This window comes from Carassius auratus, unplaced genomic scaffold, assembly GCF_003368295.1.
Source record: "Carassius auratus strain Wakin unplaced genomic scaffold, ASM336829v1 scaf_tig00009996, whole genome shotgun sequence".
Lineage (NCBI taxonomy): Eukaryota > Metazoa > Chordata > Actinopteri > Cypriniformes > Cyprinidae > Carassius > Carassius auratus.
The window spans coordinates 4,903-26,072 of NW_020524096.1; the positions used below are offsets into that span (position 1 = coordinate 4,903).

Sequence of the window (21,170 nt, forward strand, 5' to 3'; positions counted from 1 at the left end):
TGATAATCTTGCATAATTCCCTTTTTTAGATTTCTCTCTATGAAACTTTGTCATTATGGGGCCTACAGTGTATGTTTTCTGATCCCCACAAAGACCAACAAAACGCATGAAAAAAAAATCCTATACCCCTCCCTTTTGCAGTCACTCCTTGTTTAAGCGATTCCATTCCATGAAAGAAGTCAAAAAAAAAAAAAGCATTTACAATCTCAAGGTTGTTTCCAAGCTAGCCGTGTGCTATTGAAGCGTGGAAAGCTTACAGCATTCATCTGATGGCAGCACTAGTGGCTTGGGCTTAGCATCTCTTTTTGGCCGGGTTTGGGGGGATCACGGGCTGCTTTTGTCCCTCTTTGGCCCGTGCCTTAGTGATGTAAATGCAGGGTGGCCTCTGGCTCCTTATCTCTAGGGTTAAGGCTCATACTGCTCTTTCCGCAATCTATTATCATAAGGGCCAGACTCCTAGCGTGGGCTTCTAGCTTTATCCATACCAAATGCAGGGCCATGCAGGGGAACGCTCAGGGATTAGCATTTTAACACAGTGTGAGTCTAAACCCCTGAACCTCTCTGTCACAGAGGGCAAGTCCCCAATGGCTTGCCAGCTCACTATGTGGCACCCTAAATTAGTTTGCTTGATCAGAGAGCTGGGTTGTGTTTTAGACATTGCTTTTCTTGGCTCAGAATCATTGCTTTTGTATGCTCAGTGAACAACTGGCAGTAGCGATAAAGCATTGTTTTAAGAAAGTAACTAAGATTTTCCCAACTCAAACCTTAATTTTCTATCTTAAAGGTTCTTTAGAGATTCAAAATGTTAGATTGTGATTGCCAAGACCACGGGTGTCCAGTCCAATTCCTGGAGGGCCACTGTCCTGAAGAGTTTAGCTCCAAACCCAGTTGAGCTACATACTTCAACCTAATCAAGGTTTCCAGGAAGACTAAAAGCTTACAGAAAGATGTGCTGTCACAATTGAGCTACATTCTGTAAGATTTTGGCCCAACAGGAGCAGGAGTGGACACCCCTGGCTAATTAACTTATGTTAATCGGTTTGTTACATAAATGTAAGGTTGAACCTGAAAAGTCTTCCTCTTTCTCTGTTTTCCTAGGATCCCGTCTACGGCAGGAAGATTCTCCACCTCGGATCGTGGAACACCCTCCGATCTGATTGTATCCAAAGGCGAACCAGCCACCCTAAACTGCAAGGCGGAGGGGCGTCCCACCCTACCATAGAGTGGTACAAGGATGGAGAACGAGTTGAAACCGATAAAGATGACCCTCGATCCCACCGCATGCTCCTTCCCAGCGGCTCGCTCTTCTTCCTGCGTATCGTACATGGCCGTCGAAGCAAACCTGATGAGGGGGCGTATGTTTGTGTGGCACGCAATTACTTGGGGGAAGCAGTCAGTCGAAATGCCTCACTGGAAGTAGCATGTAAGTATGTGATTTCTTTAATTATTGGCTTGAGTCACAGAAACAATCAGTATTGGAGAACTAGTTTTTACCACGAACCCTGTGAAACAGACTCCACCCTAAAGGTGCCATAGAATGCAAGAATCACTTTTGTAAGGTGTTTTAATAAAGTTGTGTGGCTGAAGTTTGTGAAAACAACCACCTTATATGTTAAAAACTGAGAATTGAGCAGGGTTGAAAGTTTTTTTCAAAAAACCCTCCCATTTGCTACTTAAAACTAGCCCAAAACTAGCCTAATCACGTTTCGAGGGGGGTTCTTTAATAAAAATTACAGTGGGTAAATTTCCATTATTGGGGTCAATTCAACCCGTGGACATGAAAATCAACTCGCAGCAACAGTGTTAAAGTATCCCAATTCCTCAGGAAAACAGAGGACTTGGCAATACAGGAAGGGAGGCGGGAGCAACAGCTCATTTTCATTTAAATGTACACACATAAACAGAACATTTTGGCTTCCTAAAAGTGGCTAAGTTTCAAGAGGCTATAAAAAATCATCTGTGGAGTATTTTGAGATAAACTTTGCATACACACTGTGGGGACGTCAGAGAACTATTTAAAATATTATATTAATGCATTCTATGGTCCCTTTAATGTTCCTAAGAGTACAATTGCACAATTCTGCTTTTGGAATACCACATTTGTCACATCAAATTGGGATTTGGTATTGCATCTGATTGATTTTGGGAAAGGTCAGAATTACCTAGTTCCAAAACAATTAGGAGGAATGATTATGCAGTTGGCTTCTGACTTTAATTAGCTCTACATATGTTTTAGCAAATCTTAGATATATCAGTCTTTTTCGGTACAATCTGCCAGGCTTGTAGTTTTTCCTTCTGACTCAGAAATGGAGATTATAGGGCATGCAATGGAAGTGCAGAGAAATAGATTTAGATGAAAGAGCATGCTAGGTGTGTAAGGAGGGTGTAGACACGCTATACAGGAAGGCGGAATCTGGGAGGGGTGCTTATTGACAACCTGTAGATGGGTTCTGCTTTGAAGATAGTCTCTGTTGGGTTGACTTGCATTTTCAGAGAGAGCACATCCCCTGGGATCAAATCCCCAAGCTAATCCGAGACCATTATGAGTGACAGCTAACCTGTCCTCATTTGCCTTTCTACTAGACAATGAGTATGCTATTTTAATTTTAATCATAGTCCTTTTTGCTAAATCATTGCTGATTAATGGACTGTTGTACCCAAGAAACTATTTGCCAGGCAGACCTTGAGCCTATTGTCTTGGGAGTTTGTGAACTTTGTGATCAGTGGATACATCTCAGCATCTGAAGGCATAAACGCTAGCTACACTAGCAGAAATGCCAAAGCAAAAGTCATTAGAGATTAAGGAGTATTGGTCTTGCTCTGCTGGGTTTGTAGTCTAGACCTGAAGTCTAAGTGAGCGCTATCTTGAAGTCTGTTTCAACCCCAAGCTGATCAATACTGCAGCCTCTCTTATGCATTGTTATGAAAATAGGAGTGATCCATCATGGAATAAGGATATGATGATAAATATTGAATGAATGGATAAATAAATTGGCTCTGTGTGCTGCCGCCAAGACCCCATGCAGTAATGAAAGGGAGCGTGTGTGTGTGTGTGTGTGTGTGTTTAGCTGTTGGAAAGGGTAACTCTAGATGAAGGGATTGTGGGAAGGATTTGCGAGCCAGTAAATTTTGAATCCTGCTGCATTTTCTATTTTTAACGTGTAATTGATGATATAAGGACGGTGATTTGGGTTACAGGAGATGATATTGCTGTTTAGTTTTTGCAAAGGATTCTTTCGAGCTAGCAATTGTGGGAAGATTTTCAGCTATATTTTTGAATAAAGTTTCTATTTTTAACCTTTAATTGATGATACAGAACTGCTTTTTGGGTTATAGGGTATATATAAAACGGAATAAAGGCAGGTTTTTGTGTGTGTTCACTCATGTAGTTGGCAGGGGGTGTGTGTTTTCTCTGATCCTCTCAGCTCTTCCGAGGCGGTGGTGGCGGCCCCCAGGTGCTAACTGTGTGACAGCAGCTTGATCCATCGATTGCACTAAGAGGGGTCTCCTCGCCTAAATGAAATTCATGAAAAATTAATGAAGTCCCAGATTATTCATTTTTTCTCGTATCTCTCTTTCACTTCCCCTTGTCTGTTCTCACTAGCTCTTTGCGTTTCCAGCATGGTGTTGTGTCAAGTCAGATGTTGTGTCTGGAACCTAATCTAAAAGGCCACTGTTTTGTGAATGAAGGTAACGTGTAAGGAATCAAGGAATCCTATAATGTCGTCTAATGATCCTAAACAATTTTCATTATAACAAGCAAATTTTAAGTAGTCAAATTTTGATTGAAAATAAATATCATCAGACACTGTTTATTCTCTCAACCAGATATTAGAATGCTTCCTACCTCCATATACAGCCTGCAAAGGCAGCATTTTTAGGTATAGAGACAGTCTGAGTTGACTAAAAGAGTTAAAGTGAGTGTAGGATGTTTTATGACTTTCAGGTGAGAGGTGAAGGGTCGTAAGGTTAGCGGGACAGAGGATACTAAACCTACAGGAGGAAAGACCAAGAACTGTATTTAAACGAGACCCCTCAGCTGTGTTACGTTACACAATTTCCACTCATAAAACTTATCTTTACTGGTGAGTGATCACAGAAGTAAAGCCAATCTAAACTGATACAGCTCATGTATCGCTCCAAGCAAAATATGTTTCATCTGTCACATCGTAGAAATATTCTGAAGAAGTAAATGTTGATTTTATAGCCAGCTGTGTATATCTGATCTATATGAAATACTCCCAGACTCACATACGTATAAAATGTTCACCTCCAAAACAAACAGCTGGCCTTCAGTGACAAACTGAAAAATGTGGCGAATGTTCCAGACTGTTTTGGGACGTTCGTTTTGGGGGTTTTTTGGGTTACAAGCCCAGTGCTTTTTCATCTTTGTGTCACAAGTCGTCTCCTGTTGCGATATATGGTTCCGTGTCTTTCCCTTCTTCTCGTATGGGGTCAGTCTACACCCCCCCAAGCTGACTGAATGGCTCTGTTGAAACAGATTGCAGGCAGGCGTTCGCCGTGGACCACTGAAGCCGCCTGATCAGAGAGACCCCAAGCTGGGCTGCAGGAAGCAGAGAGAGGCCTATGAAAGGAGCTCGCTGCATTATTAATAACGAGGCAGATTGCAAGGAGGTGTCCGCTGAAGCAGGATTATCTCAAACGTTAGTCTTTAACAATTCACCATTAGTAATGCCACAAAGAAGATACACAGATCTTGTTACGGATGTTTGTGTCCCAGAGAGTTTAAAGCAAATCTGGATAAGGGTTGATTTTGTCTCAATGATGAGCAAAGCACTTATCTGTCTCAACACAGTTCTTTGTCTCATGTAAACCTATGTATGTGGGGTTTAGCGCTTTCACCTCTTAAAATGGTCCATTTCTTCATTTAAATGTACCAAACATGTCTTTCCACTTTTCTCAACATAAATGAATTAGTTTCCTGTCATTTATATGGTCTTAATTAGAGCAGAAGAATTGAACAGTGTAAAAGGTGCTGACAGGCCACAGGGAGCGATTGGCTGAATCCCAATTCGCATACATCTACTACTGCCTTAAGGCACATGCTTTGCTAGTGATGCAAACATGCTTGAAATATATTAAGTACATATATGGCTCTTTTTTTGGCATTACAGGCAACTTCCTGTGTGAATGTCATTTTTAGGGGCCAAGCCCAGAGGGCTGTAGCCCCTATTGTATCTGTACGTTTTATTATTATTATTATTATTATTATTATTATTCTTCTTCTTCTTCTTCTCGTCCAATGGGAGTCTATGGTAGCCCTATGAAGGAAAAAAGGGAAAATGATGAAATTTGGCACACTTGTAGAGATGACCATTATTAGTGATCTGACCAACTTTGGGGTCTCTAGGGCAAACTCTATAGCGCCACCACCAGCTCAAAAATTCAACATTCAAACATTAATAACTCTTGAACCACTAATTCTATTAAAATAAAACTTAGTACATCTGTTTTGTCTCTTCATGGAGATTCCATTCCATATCTTACATTAAGACTCCTCCCATTACAGTAGCGGCCATTTTGAAAAGTACAGTATTCAGTCTAAGCACTACTACTCCTTCAAAATTAGTCCAATTCTTCTGAAATTTGGCTCAGATGTTCTTTGGACTGAGCCGCACAGAAATGACTCAACAGAATTTTTTGAACACTAGTGAAAAAAAAAGTTATGATGCTGTGAACTTACTGAGGTTGACCTCAAATGGGTTGAGATGCTGTATCTCGGCCAAACATTGATCAATCGATACCAAACTTGGTACACTTCATCTACACCATAACTTGGGGGTCCATGCCAAATTTGGGAACAGCGCCACCTATGGGTGTTGAGATACCAAAAATGCACTTTTTTGCTTATAACTTCTGAACAATTCATCAGAAAATTATGATCTTGATGTCTATGGTTTCTGTAGATCATTTCGAATCTGTGGATGTCAATTTTGTCAAGACCACCTGGACCACCCGTCCGCTATTTTGAAATTTGACAGAAATTGCTCTAACTTTTGAACTACTGTACAAATCTTCACAAAAATCAATAGGCATCATCAACACCATGTGCTGGAAGTACCCCGGAAGTTGGAAGACAGCGCCACCTAGTGTTCAAGAGATATAACGATTCTTGCAAAACCCCTTATAACTACTGTAAATGTTGATCAATTTTTGTTATTTTTATGTCATTTTATTCCTTTGGTTATGCCAATTCTGAGGATGTCTCAATTGTCATTTTCCAACATGGCGTCTGTCCGCCATATTGAATGGAATGAAATACAGTTTTTTCGCAACTCCTCCCTGAAATCTTGTTCAATTTTGTTCAAAATTTTATCAGATGAACTTCAGACCGGGCCTGACAGAAATGACTCAACAGATTTTTGATATTCGTTCCCGTTCCAGAGATGTACAGCTCCGAAGTTGACCGTGCCTGTGCTTGTTGATTTATGCTAATTAGCTTAGCATGCTAATTAGCTAAAATGCTAACACTTTTCTATTCACTCTAATGGGTCTCTTAAGCAATCTAACTTTGACAATGTTAGCATTTTTTAGCGTAGCATGCTAATCTGGCTAAAATGCTATTTCGGGCTTGTGAGAGAGATCATTCTCACACCTTAACTTCTCTTCTGTGCCATGTAAATTGTGTGTCAACTAATGTGGCACACTTAGCTAAGGCGTTGGTTCTGAACCTGTGAGGTTGTGGGTTCGAAACCTGTATGGGAAAAATTTAAAATTGGGTATAAAGTTGTCATTTCAATTCCTTTATTACATGGTTAAGAGCTGTACTAAAGTTTCTTAAAATGGGATCAAAAATAAGTGTGTTTTTGTAACTTCATTCTGCGTTCGTTCTCATCAGACCTTCTGATTTCACCTTATCTGTAATTCTGAATCTATCTGTTCTGTAAAAAGTGCTGAAAAAGTTGCTTGAAAAAACCTTAAAAGCCAAAGAGCAATAAGGGCTTGGCCCCAGAAAGGCTGCTTGCAGCTTTAATTATAATTGTCTCTGCATGTTAAGCTTGGCATATTTTTTTTTTTTTACGTTTAGGCTAACAATGATAGGTTTAAGGATGACAATGCATCAAATTGTTCATTTATTTTTTCCTAAAACTGACTATAAGTATGAGCGCACAAGGGGTTGTGGGAAATATTAGCCTACTTGGCATACACTTACAAACTTTGATATACAGTGGGACACACATCTAAATTTTACATACTACATAGGAAAGGTATAAAGTGAATTTGTGGATGCTTTCCTTGAAATAAGCTTTATTCGGCTATATCTTTTTTTGTCTCTCAGAAAAGGTTTTATATACTATTTACTCTGTCTCTCTATGATGTAATGTATATGATGGATACGTTTTGGTCTATGCCGCACCCTGTGGCACTCCTTGCTTCTGGGAAAGATATTTTGTTCTTTTGTTGCTATTTTTCTTTCTATGCGTCTTTATGTCTCTCTCCCACTCTCTCTTTCTGTTTCTCTCTCATGGTCTTTCTCTTGTTGGGATAAACTGGGTCAATGAGCAGGTTCATAAATCATTGTGAAGACTATGTCAGACTGAGGCAAGCCCTGCTTTGAATAAATTTGCCAAAGTGTTGAAATCCGTGGTCGTAGCTTGTGTACGGGTGCTATATGACAAGCCACACCTGGGGCGCACAGTCATCCAGGAAAATGTTAATTAGCCCCTGTATCTCTTCTCAGGTGGAGAGGTGTGTGCATTGTAAATCCGAGGGCAACAAGCTTGTTGAACATGGGGGCGTTAATTAAGCGTAGAAGGTGTGAATGTGTGCGTGTTTGTGTCTGCTAATGGTCCGCAGTAATAATAATGTGAAAATGTGCATATACTTTGAATCTTAGCGACAAAAAGTGCTGTTTTGTTCACTTGTAACCTTTAAAAAGTATGCAAATGAGGGAAGGGTGAAACAGATGTCATAGCTGGTTTGTTAAAAGGCCACCAGCCTGGGATTGGCTGGCGTTTTTGAAAAGGTTCTTTTGATACGCTTCAGCGTGGCACTTCAGCAATTAAGAGTTTCATTAGGCAGCATTTGGAACTGGTAAGATGAAGTAATTAGTGGAAAAACGGTGTTTTCTTGTGTTAAGCTTTTCTGGTGCATCTCAAGCTGTTTGACTGTGTGTCCATCAATAGTAAAATTTAATAAAAGAGGATGAAAATAATTGGACACACACAGCTAGTAAGGGTGGGAGGTATGATCGAAATCTTGTATCCCATTATTATAAATTATATATAGTTAAAGTATATACACTACCATTCAAAAGTTTGAGGTCAGTAAGATTTTTCTATACATATATATATATATATATATATATACGTGTGTGTATATATATATATATATATATATATATATATATATATATATATATATATATATATATATATATATATATATATATATATATATATTAGTGCTGTCAAAATTAGCGCGTTAACGCATTCGATTAATTTGAAATATTTAAGGCGTTAAAATAAAATAACGCAATTAACGCGGTTGCAGTTTTTTTTATTTCCAGTTGTGGCCTATGTGTGTTCAACGTGCAAAGAAATATGGATAAGACCAAGGAAGGACTTTTAGACGGAAAGTTTCAGTATAAAACTCTGCCGGATTACTCTTCAGTCTGCCACAAGAAACATTATGACTGTATGACTGTAACAGTGCGTAAATCAGACCTTTCTGTAACGCTAACGTTAATAAGCTTAAACGAAAATAAAGAAATAATTGTGTAGCGGAGTATTTTTTGTACACAGTGCCGCGAACTGTCAATCACTCCTGTACGCGTGCATCACTGTCCTCCTCGCAGCTGCAGCAACTTGCGCTCTCTCTCTTCATCAAGCTTTAAAACAAAAAGGGGACAAAAAGATCATATTGTCTTTGTGCATAGGCTATAGATTAATTAGATAAATGAATATCTAAATTTGTGCCTTGCCGTCTACGGTATTTTTTTAGAACTTAGAAAAAAGATGCTGCAGCCAATGAACAGCCAGCGGGGGCTGCAGGACGACTGAACCTCCGCAGACAGTTTTTAATGTTTATCAGACAATAAATACTCAAGATTTTGCTTTAGTATAACTCACAACGAGTTTCACACACCTTCTCCGGCCACGTTGAGTTGTTGACACTTAACAGTGGGAAAAGCGACACATGCGCTATTCACTTGTATTATTTAAGGGTGAATGGGTAATGTAGTTTCTGCTCTGGGTGGGATGAATTAGGAAGCTTGCATTGTGAAGGGCGCTCTGAAAATCGGCTGTGCAGGTAAAAGATTAAAACCTCTATTAAAACAGATGTCCAAATGAGCGTACCGGTACGCTACAAGCACGTTCTGGGCGCACGGAGAGGTGGCGGTACGCTCAAGAGCTATATTTGGAAGTGGCGGTACTGAGTACCGGTGCATACCGGCCCACTTAAAGCACTGGCAATGACTATACTTTGGAATTTTTTTGCAGTCCACTTAGAATTCAACATGGAAATCATTTTTGTTTTTTATTGGCATTGATTGTTTTGAAATTCAAATGGTACTTACATGCCTGTGTTTTTATTTCTGTAATAAATATGGCTTTCAAGCCAACAGTTAATTTGGAGGATATTGATGGTTTATTGCAGGTATGTTGTTTACATGAGAAAATCTGTGTTACAAGTTAAACAAAAATTCCAATAAACAATCATATTTTGAATTTAAATAGTTTCTTTGTCTTGAGTTTACATTAATTATTTACATTTTACATTTACATATCCAAAAAGTTTCAGTCTTTTAATTGCGATTAATCGCGATTAATCGCGATTAATTTTAAAAAATTGTGCGATTAATTAGTTAATTTTTTTTAATCGATTGACAGCACTAATATATATATATATATATACACTTATATATATATATATATACACTTATATATATATATATTTATATAACATAAAGCTGCACTTTCCACTCACAGTATAGCAAAATAACCAAAGGTTGACACAGTTCTGCTGTAGTATGCCATCATACCACCCATCCCTAACATCTAGACTACAAACGCCCATCTGGCTTTTAACATTTCATCTGTTGGACAAGTGAGTGTGTGTGAGTGAGTGAATTAATCAAACACACACTCACATGCAGTTGTCCTCATCCGCCTGATTATAAATGTCAGTGTCTGGGTCCTCTGACCTGCATTTGAGTTATCCCGGGATCCGGATTCTGCAGGTTCTAGGGGTTGGTGATTAAGTTGAAAGCAGACGGATGTCAGGATGCATCCATGGCCCACAGGGAATGTTGGTTTCTGATAAGAGGGGAGGGAGGGTGAGGTGACGGCAGAGAGGTGGAAGAAGAACGGATCTCTAGTCTGTGATAAAGGAGAAAGAAATAAAATCCCTGATTGAATGTGTCAGCGTTGTATATCTGCAGTGCTGGAGTCAGCGCCTACACCATAAAGACCAGCCTCCTTATCAGCAGCATGTTACGTTACACACACATAGGCTGGCTGTGGTGAGATGAAGCCATGCAGATTTGGTTGCATATCTTATGGTCACATCTTAGTGTGTGCAAGACTAATCGGTCAACTGTGTAGATGATATTAAACGATTCTTCATTGTATTTATATGTGGAGGAAGCCCTCTGGAAAGGAGATAAATCATTGGTCCCATGGAACCCTAGAAATACACGCACATACCGTTTTTACACACACACACTGACCTTTCTCATTCTCTCTTTCTCTCTCACTGTCTTTTGTAAGCTCACTCTTGTCCCCTTGTGAGTGATAAAGTTTTTACATTTTTATGGGATTCTGCTTCGGTTTTTGACAGGATAGAAGAGAAATTATGGGGAAAAGAACAAGGGTTGGCAAATGGCCCGAAATGGATTCAAGCTACTGCTTTAGTCAGTGTAATGTTGGAGCATGTGCACGACCTGCCAGACCTGATCTCTGACCGGTTTTGAGTTTTATCAAAAATGAGAAGCACAACTAGTCTGTGAGATGTAAATGTTTATCAGACGTTGTTGGTATGGTTTTATGAGGTTTTTCCAATCCTATTTTATATATATATATATATATATATATATATATATATATATCATATACTTATTATTATTATTATTATTATTATTATTATTAATATATATGAAAATAAGCCAGACAACTCTTAGCAGAAATCTGCACAGTTGCTCTCAGTGGCTTTTAGAGCTGTATAATGGAATGGATTTACACAGAACAGAGTCCATTATGATCAGATGGTCATTGTGGATTAGCAGAAAGGATTTAGCCTCTTTTTTGAGTAAACAAATATATCTGCTTTGTTCAGCTTGTAGTGCCTGTTTTCAGTCAGATCCTATACTTGATCTAAATGGCACAGCAGAAACGCATATAACCGATTTTCTCACAGTCCTAGTGTTGACATTTGCATTTTGTTGTGTTTGTTGGCATGATAATAAGTTTATTTTGTTATTTTATTCTCTTGCTAACTACGCTTGCCATGTTTTTGTACATGCATCTCTGCTAATCTCTGTGTGTGTGTGTTTGTGTGTGTGTATGTCTGTTACATTTATTCTGTCTGTGTGGTCTCTATGACCCTAAACTACTTAAAACTCCATTACATGATTGCCTGCCATCAAAAAGCGCCAGAAGCTATGGCGAATCATTCCAATGGTCATTTAAATCCAATCAAAGTCCAGACTATTGACTTCAGTCTGCATTATCAGACCACAGCAGGCATGTTTGCATCCCTGTACTGTGTACACCAACTAGAGGTTCCACTGCGGTTCCTCGTCAGGTAGAACAAAAACATCTAACCATGAGGTTGATTCCCATGAGAGTGCTGGATTCTGACAGTCCTGGGATTGGATCTGATGCCCTGTAAAGACCTGTCAGACCTCTCCATCGTAATTCCTTAGCATTCGGCTCTCTGCGCAGAGCAGATACCCCTCACCCTACGAATGAGCCACCGCTGTCTACCCCGTAACCCCTGAAGCAAAGCCTCCTGGGACCCCCACCAAGGCCTGTAATCCATCATATGTATGTGTACGTGTATGTGAGTGCAAATTCAGCTCCGCCCTTAACTGAGGACAGAGGAAATTGATTCAGCTCTCTGTTGAAGCGAACAATCTGTTATTTTCTCAAAGAAAAAAAAGTGCCGCGCTGAGTGCTGATGGTGCAAACTCACGCGCTTGAACACACACACACTGTGTACAAACCGCAGTGCCATTTCGGTGGAGTGTCATCATCAGAGAACACTTCCCGTCGCTCTGATGGATGGTGTGTTTTTGAACCTTGCGCTCTGGTCACCTACAACACAACTCAATCGAGCTGGCCACCTGAAGGTATCCGTCATCTCTGAAACTGGCATTTAAAATTGGGCCAACTCAAGCACCCTTCTCTTAAACTTCCCTTCTTGTGCAGAACTAATAGTGCGTGCGATGCTGTTGTGACCGTGTGGTGTTATTGTTGCAGTTATTGAGTTTGACTCTTGTTACTCTGGAAGTGCTGCGGGAGCGCGAGTTCCTACTGCCACCCCGGACAGCTGCGGAGAGGAGGAGGGAACGGTAACCTAAGCTTCCTGTACTGCAGCGTATGTTGGGGGGGTGTGAAATCTGAGCCCCCTCCTGTCCCTTGTCTCCTTCCTGCTGGTGTTTGAAATTGATAGGCGGTGTGGGGTCCTTCACAAGGCTTGGGAGTTTATGAGTGTGATCTAAAGAACAGCTGGAGTTGTCTCTGTACGCTCAGTCTGCGATGTGGCCCTGGGAGGGTGTCAATGAGAAAATTTGTCAGTGGTGAAGACCTCTGCCCTCATATTTATTTCTTTATCAGTTGAGTTTCGTGTTAATTGCCTGTTTACTTGCAACTTATACAGCGCAACTGTCGGGTGCCGGAAGTAAAAATGCCATTTATTTTGTCTATAGAGCAATTATAAACCTTTAAAGAGAGACCTACTGTGAGCTACAAGGTTTTTAAACAACTCTTTTGTTTGGACCAGCAGTGTGTATTGTTTGAGCTTATTTTTTATTTAAATCATTGCATCTCATAGCAAAATTCCTGATGAAAAGTTACATCACCCATGATTTTGCAAATAAATTTCCACCAATCAGAAAATTGTGCCGAAAAAGTAGATGGAACTGTTTCAATCTGCTATATATCTAAATGCTTTTTCCAGTAAATTTGTTCCAAAAGGCATCTTCAGCACTTCAGGTCCTCATCCAAGGCTTGTGAGCCTGTGAGCAAATTTCAGAAAAGTAAAATGATGAATGGGACACCCCATGATCTCATGGACTTCATGGATGAAGACCATGGGACTGTAGCTTTATATGAAGTGTACATTTGGGACACGTTTATATTTTTCAAGGCTTCTTGCACTAAATTTTATCCTGATTTTGTTATTCGTGACCAGTTTTGACCTTTTCTCTTATCCTATGCTTTTGGTACTGTTTCTTTAAGGTGTTTTATATGTAAATGATGTCTGTTTTCTTTGGCAAACCTCCCCACATTATAATTCATCCAGGCAGGCCAAGTTGTAGCCGTATATTTATGAGTTAAGTGTCATTATCATGAGATCTTAATGTCAATGACCTGTTTCGAGCATTATAAGTATGTGCAACCTCAAGGATGTTCTGAATATTGTTTTTATCCACTTGTTATTTTCAAGATATGCAGATTCTCTCATCATGCATGTGTGAATATTGAGCTTATTTAGACCGTGATCTTTAACTCATGTGTTTGGTCTGGTAAAATCGCTCTTACTAGCAAGGCAGCGAGACAAACAGATGGACTGATAGACATGCATACACACACACACAGCACTTATAAATTCAAAAACGAGAGGCAGAAGGACACATGGATCTGTTGAGCATGCACACACACACACACACACACACACACACACGTACACATAGTCGTGTGGCTAAAGGCCAAGTGCATAGAAATCAGAACAGCTCCATTCAAATGCAAAATAGAGTCTTATCTACAGACTGTTCTTCGCTGCTCTCCTGTGCTCTACACCGTTCAGGGCAAAACTATTATTTGGAGGCATGCGTACGTCAGTGTGTGTACATACTGGTGCCTATATAAGGTTATGTGTGTGTGTGTTTGGAACTGAAGTGTGCACAAATGTGAATTTCAATGTGAAGGTCCACTGGGATTTCATTTGGCTCTGTCTTCATGGTTTTTCTTCTGGATGTTTTCTACAGGATATTTGAGCAGCAACTTTTTCTAGGTTATTTAAAGAAGGTTTTCCTCATGCTTTGCTCATTGAAGGGTTTCCCAAAGATTTTCCTCATTTTATTAGGTCTTTTCTCTTTTCATTAGAGGTTTTCCTAATGGGTTTTCACTGGAGATTTTCCTCCTAGTTTTTTTATTGGAGGATTTCTTTATGATTTTTACTTCTTGTGGATTTTAGGTTGTCCATGTAGTTTTCACTGGAGGTTTTCCTTGATTTTTACTAGGTACTTTCTGATATAATTTTACTGGAGATTTTTTCCTCATGTTTTTTCACTGGGGGTTTTCCTTGTGAATTTTACTAGGTATTTTATTGTGGATTTTCACCGGAGGCTTTCCATATATTGTCACTGGAGGTTTTGCTTCATGATTTTCACTAGAATGGAAAACTTTTTTCCTCATGGAAAACTTTTAACAGAGCTTTTTCCTCATGCTTTTTCCCCCCACTGAGGATTTTCTTTATGATTTTTTGATCTGCTTTCATATAGCATCTAAGTTTTGAAACACAGAGCTGTACCTTTATGAGAATAATCAGTCACATTTTTCATAGCTTTAACCTGATCAGGGTATCCAATATTCAGCCGTCAGTGCCTAGAGGGCCCAGTTACGGGGCGGGACCCGCATTACATCTGTTATGTCCTACTGTAAAGCGCCTGGCAGTCCATTTTCTAAGATGAAAGTTGTTAAATTGTCCAGATCAATCACTTTAATTTGTCTGCCACATTGTTATCAAGGGTTAAATGCATTTACTTAATGCTCAGTTGTGGCGTTTGTTTTGTTATTGTTGAGATCAGCAGTGTTTCATGCTGGTGTGGTGTGTGTGTGAGAGGATGTCTTTGGATGGTTTAATATCAGATTACTGACCTGCACAGGAAATGAAAGCAGATGACAGTGAGTGATCACCTTGTGAGTGCATTTTGTGTGTGTGTGATTGACAAGCTGATGCTTTTGACTCCCTCGATCTTTAAGAAACATTAATAGTATCCTGCTCCCGGGTTCATATAGAGGATGAATTATGCATTTCTAGCAGACTATGAAAAATGAACGCCTTCAGATTCTCATCTACATAAATCTTCATTGTATTTAGACACTAGCTGCATGTTTACATAGTGAATGCAGGCGTGGTTATTTAGATTTGTGTATCTAGAGGCTATACATTCCTGCTGACATCTAAATATGCAGGTGACCTAAATGAGATTCAGGGAAAACATAACCCCCACAGTGTGCACCAAGTGAGAGTCGTCCAATTGCTCCATATGGGGCAGCTTGATGCATTAATTGCACACTTTAAAACTCATTCTTTCCTTTCCATTTTATTTTGAGTTCTTAGCAGATTTTTTTTTCTACCGAGAGAAAAATAAATTCTCTGACACATTATGAATATTGATTTGGCTCTTTATAACAGAACAAGCACCGCAGGGAAGCATGCTGCACATTAGTGCTCCGTTAGTGCTAGTAATTGCACACATATAGTCACTGTAATTCAACTGGAGATTCACACATGTGCCAACATATAGCATGTGTCATTTCAGCATTGACATATGCACAAAGAACATATTCGGACCCTATAATTCTGCATATAGATGTGAGGTTAGTTGGAGACAACCACCCAGATGTATTCAAACTGTAATTTAGCTTTAGACTATATGCAAAGCAAATCGCGAACGTTATGCAAAATGAAACCTGCAGCATGTCGCATTCTGGGATTCAAAACCCAGCAGGTGGATAACGTCTCAGTTCTTAAAGTCTGCTTTAGTGCTGTATAACATCACATTGAAAGGCCCTGTAGCATTTGGACTCTCTCAACCAGACGAGATAAATGAGAACAGTCCGATAATGATTTCCTGTAGCCGAGCCTTTAATCCCATACACAATGCTTATCTCTGCAGTCTAAAGCATGTGTTGTGTGGTAAGCCTGGTTTCAGATTGGCCTCTCTCTGAATGGACAGTCATTGAGGAGTTGTGGAAAGGCTGGTGCGATGGCGTGATAGTAGGAGCTTCTCAAACGCGGTAGCAGATAGGAGGTCATCTGTTGGAAATGACCTCCGATGAGCCATTGATTGACCTGGTATTGAACCTTGGCTAATAGACTAGAGGGACTGCGCAGGTCTGGTTGTGGGTGATACAGTGGAATTCAGGTTTTGTAAACCTCAAGCAGCTTTCGTGTTAGGAAATCGGTTGATACTAGGGAAGCTCAGATCAATTTTGGCCAAAACACATAATAAAGACAAAACACAAAACATGTTTTATATGTTTGCAACTTTGCATTTGGCAGATTTGCTGTCCAAATTAACTTGTACTGAATTGAAGTTAAGCATTTTCTTATTTTAACCCATATGTATATTTATAACATTTATGCATTTAGCAGACGCTTTTATCCAAAGTGACTTCCAGTGCATTCAGGCTATCAGTTGTTACCTATCATGTGTTCCCGGGGAATCGAACCCCCCCCAACGCTTGATAACACAATGCTCTACCACTGTATAATGGTTATATATATAGCCAGTGCAAGATGTTGATGAAAATCTTACATCGTACAGTACTTGCAACTCCTAAGTCATGGGTTCAAATTCCAGGGAGTGAATGAACTGATAAAATGTATATCTAGTCACTTTGATTAAAAGCATTTTCCCCATATATAAATGTAAAATATTGCACTCGCCAATATTTCAATATCCCTAGAAGTATTTGGCAATCTGTTCTAATCACCAAAACCCTCCTCTTGCTTTCTCTCATCCTGTACACCCTCCTTTTCTGCCATCCCTCCCTCACTGCCTCCTCCTCTGATTGCCGTGTGTCTAACGGTCCACAGATGATAACCATTCCTCCTCAATCTCTAAACCTGACCCCTCCCCCTAAAGGCGCACACAAATCAGATACCGGGGACTCGGCAGGCAGCTAATGAAATTAGCCCCACGTTGCCCATACGCTTTAATAAGTCACTTGACTCGATTAAGGATGTGATGGTGGGGGATGTCGAATGGATACAGTGAATCTCCAGCTCGCCCGACGGTGCCAACCCGGGTGTTGATTATCATAAATATTCCCAGTCCACACACCTCAGGCAAAATCCACACTCTGACATCCCCCTTTTCCTCTCAACACTCCTCTTTCCAGGACCAGATGCCTCTTTCGAGAGGCCTCGCAGGCAGTTCAGAGGAAACGTGAGGAAGGGGGCGGTGCCATTATTGTGCTGTCATTAACTTTATCTGATTGGCAGCCGTCAAGCTGGCTGAGCCCCGCCCCCCTGCTGTGCTTCAGTCTCCACCTCCCTTCCCTCCATCATTCTTTCCTGTCATCGCTCCATCCCAAAGTGGCAGCGATTCTTTGGGTCTCAGCTGCTAGGAGAGATGATACTCCAACCACCTACTGCTTGGGTGAATCTTCTTGGATCAAGGAAGTGGAGCTGGCCAGCCTGGAGTGACAGACGCTGGCCTGGTGCGGAACTTGATCCCCCCCGCTGCCTCTCTGCAGAAACCTCATGCTGGGCAGAAAGTGCCGGATAAGTGTAAGCAATCCGCAAATAACTCAACATTGCATGCGGACTGCTGAGTTCAAAGTATTTGATTATCGTGGACCGGTTTTACCCACAGTTCCTGCGTTTGTTATCTACTAAAACTTTGTCATTTCAGTTTAATGTTTGTATTGAATATGCAGTGTGTCATTTCTGCACCACTAGCAGTATTAAAATTGGAAAAATAATGACTCTCAAACAAGCGCCTGTTTTCCATTATTTGGACAAACAGATAGTCCTGCCCTAAGATTTCAGTCACTTTAACAAAGTAAATCAGTAGCATTACAGTGTTTACACACTTAAGGAACATTATTCCTTTACACTAATGCTGGTATATTGAGGAATATATGATTGACAGGTGAAGGCACAAATCAGAATGAGGTTCAGAGGCGGATTTTATTAAAGGCATCCATTGAGTTGAGAGTAATCTGTCAGGATGGATAAGTGAGGTCTGATGTTTCTGAACCTGACGGCGGTGGTGCCTGTTTCCAGCCGGCTGTTCCCAGGTCCTGAGCGGTGCCACAAACAGGAAATGGGGTTAGAGAAAGAGAGAGCAAGAGAGACATCTATGTGTTTCCTTTGTAGTCTATACAAGCGCAGTGAAAATGGGTCTTCATCAGTGTTTTTATCTTGCTTCCCAGAAAAAAAACAAAACAAATCTGAACATCCTTAATGCAACATAAATAAGCTTGAAAAGCAAAACTGGAAAATTGCTAACAATTGCAAAACAATTATATAATAAATAATTGCAAAGATATATTAGGATTGTTTTTTAGATAATATTTTATCTCAATAATGAATCTTGCTTGGTCTAGCATGTGATGGACTGTGTGTCTGTGTCTTTGACACCAGTGGATGCAGCAGACTTGTGTCCTGACAGCTGGCATCTTGATGTCCACCACAGCGCGCCTCACACTTCTTCATCCCGCTCTCCGTCCTTCGCTCTTCACCACTCACATGTTTGTCTGGCCCTATATAAATAGACCTAAGAGCTTATGGTAACTTTATGGTAACTGGAAATTAACTTGTGCCCCACTGTGAGCCCCTCTCTATGGTCTGGGATGAGAACCCCACATACATCTTGCCCAGCCAGACCAAAGTCCCCCATCCGCATGGTGCCAGAAGGGGTCAATGGATTTGCCAGGTCACTGTGGCAACTCTTGACAGGCTCAAATGTCAGGGAATTGGCCGGCCATGACAGTGCTGTCAGAGTCAGACACCCCGTTTCACACGATGGGTTATTGCTAGAGAATGAGGGGGGAAGCAAGGAGGGACAGGGGGATGCAGGGGTCCTGGAGACGTTAGCATTCAGACCAGTCCCATTTTGTCAGGGGCATGCAGCTCACTGTCACTTTATGTGTAATTGGGGCAGGTCAAAGCCCTAGAGGCAAGAAGGGTTACGCTCGCCCTGTTCTGCTGGCCGTTCTCTCTCTTTCCGTCTCATAATATGGCCTCCTACCTGCATTTGTCTTTTTCTTTTTTTTACTTACTAATTGACAGTTCACACAAAAATTACAATTACCCAAATTTTCTACTCACAAGCCTACAGTATTTCACTCAAAACAGTTATGATCTTTTTACTTTAAGTCAGCAAAACAGTGTTCTTTAAAGGGATACTCCACCCCAAAATGAAATTTTGTCATTAATCACTTACTCGCATGTTGTTCCAAACACGTAAAAGCTTTGTTCATCTTCGGAACACAATTTAAGATATTTTGGATGAAAACCGGCCAAGTAACTGACATATTGTTGCACTTTTGTGAGGTTTGATTGCTTCTATTGTCCTCATTTGTAAGTCAGCTAAATGACTTAATGTAAGAAACATTTCTTAATCAATGTTGAAAACATTTTGTGCTGCTTGATGTTTTTGAAGAAACCGTTATACAGGAATCTTTGATAAATAGAAATTTCAAAAGAACAGCATTTATTTGGAATAGAAATAAATACATCAATAATTTACTGTCCCCAAACCTTCGAACGGCAGCACACATTCAGGGGTCAGGAAAATGAACTGATGGAAAAAGAGATGCTGTTTACAGAGTGACACGAGACAGAGATGAAGAGTGGTAGATCGGTAGAATGATAGAATATTTATGCGTTCGGTGCGTCAGTGATGTGAGGATGATTGCATTGATTGATCCAGGGGTCATTTAGAGGTCAGTTCCCCTCAGAAGGGATGAATAATAAAGGTCATATTAGCTCAACTCTCATTACTTATGAACACACACATTTGGAGCTCTACTGTTACATCACTACAGATATCATAGATCATTTTAATCTGAAATTTATGTGATTGTGTACATTTTCCAATCCTGGCCTAGCATGTTTATGTGAAATGTGAGTCTGTTTACTTCTGTTTATTTTAATACAGTGTGAATTTCCACGTTAGCACTTTCATGAAGTTCTGTGTGTGTGTGTGTGTGCTGAACAGTATCAAATGGGTTTGTTCGGCTGCTAAAGAAGTAAAAGAAGCTAATTCTGATTGGCTACGTACGAAGCCAGAACTAATACCTGCAATACTGCATAATTATTTTGCGTCTACTTAAGCAAATGCTCCCAACCAGCCAAATAAACACACACAAAGACACTTAATATTCTGAAGCAGCAAAAATGTGCCCCTGTTAAGCAGAAAATATCTCTGTCTTTACCATTATACTGACTAGTATATGAATACACTATGAACGAAGATATTTGCAGACCACGTTTAGGACAGAACCTACTGTATATCTTTATTTGTGTGAATGCTCTACCTTTGCTCAAAGTTTGCTGAAATGCTTCGGAGACGTTATGTGCAGATACGTCGACTGAAGTCTCATTATTGGGTTGTGCCGTGTAGAAACACTTCCGTATCTTTTTGCAGGCTGTCACATCACTCTTTCTCCGTTCTCATTACCACTCCATCACTGCAGTTTGTTTTATTAGGCCCCAGAGGTGGCTGCCAGGCAACTGTGTGTGTGTGTGTGTGTGTGTGTGAGAGAGAGAGAGAGAGAGAGAGAGAGAGAGCGCTGTGCCGGTTCCCTAAAGTGGCATCTATCTTTCTTCTGACCTACATACTTTTACAGCAATATTCAGTAGAGTTCATTTGTTTGATGTGTGCTGCGAGTTTAAACACACAAACACAAACTCGACACACACTGTCCCAAAGCAAATCTTGTTTTATTAGGCTCTGGGGAATCCAGATATTGCATGTAGAGCAGTTGAATAGACAGTGACTTGAACAGGTGCTGTTAATCGCTGTGGCTGTTTATTGTGAGCGTGAACTGCAGTGGATTCAAGGGGGCCAGTTCACCCAAAAATGCATGTACTCACCCTCATGTTGTTCCAAACCTGTCTGACTTACTTTCTTCTGTAATATATATATATATATATATATATATATATATATATATATGTATGTATGTATGTATGTATGTATGTATGTATGTATGTATGTATGTATGTATGTATGTATGTAT

At 40.2% G+C, this 21,170-nt stretch overlaps 1 protein-coding gene across 1 annotated transcript in view; it reads left to right on the forward strand.

Annotated features, from left to right (window-relative positions):
• Positions 1-1,144: 1,144 nt before the first annotated feature.
• Positions 1,145-21,170, forward strand: part of LOC113072718 (roundabout homolog 2) — a gene marked incomplete at its 5' end in the record, with an annotated part of 133,220 nt that continues 113,194 nt past the window's right edge. The window contains 1 exon segment of the mRNA XM_026245685.1: positions 1,145-1,423. Coding sequence (XP_026101470.1) covers positions 1,282-1,423 — 142 coding nt within the window.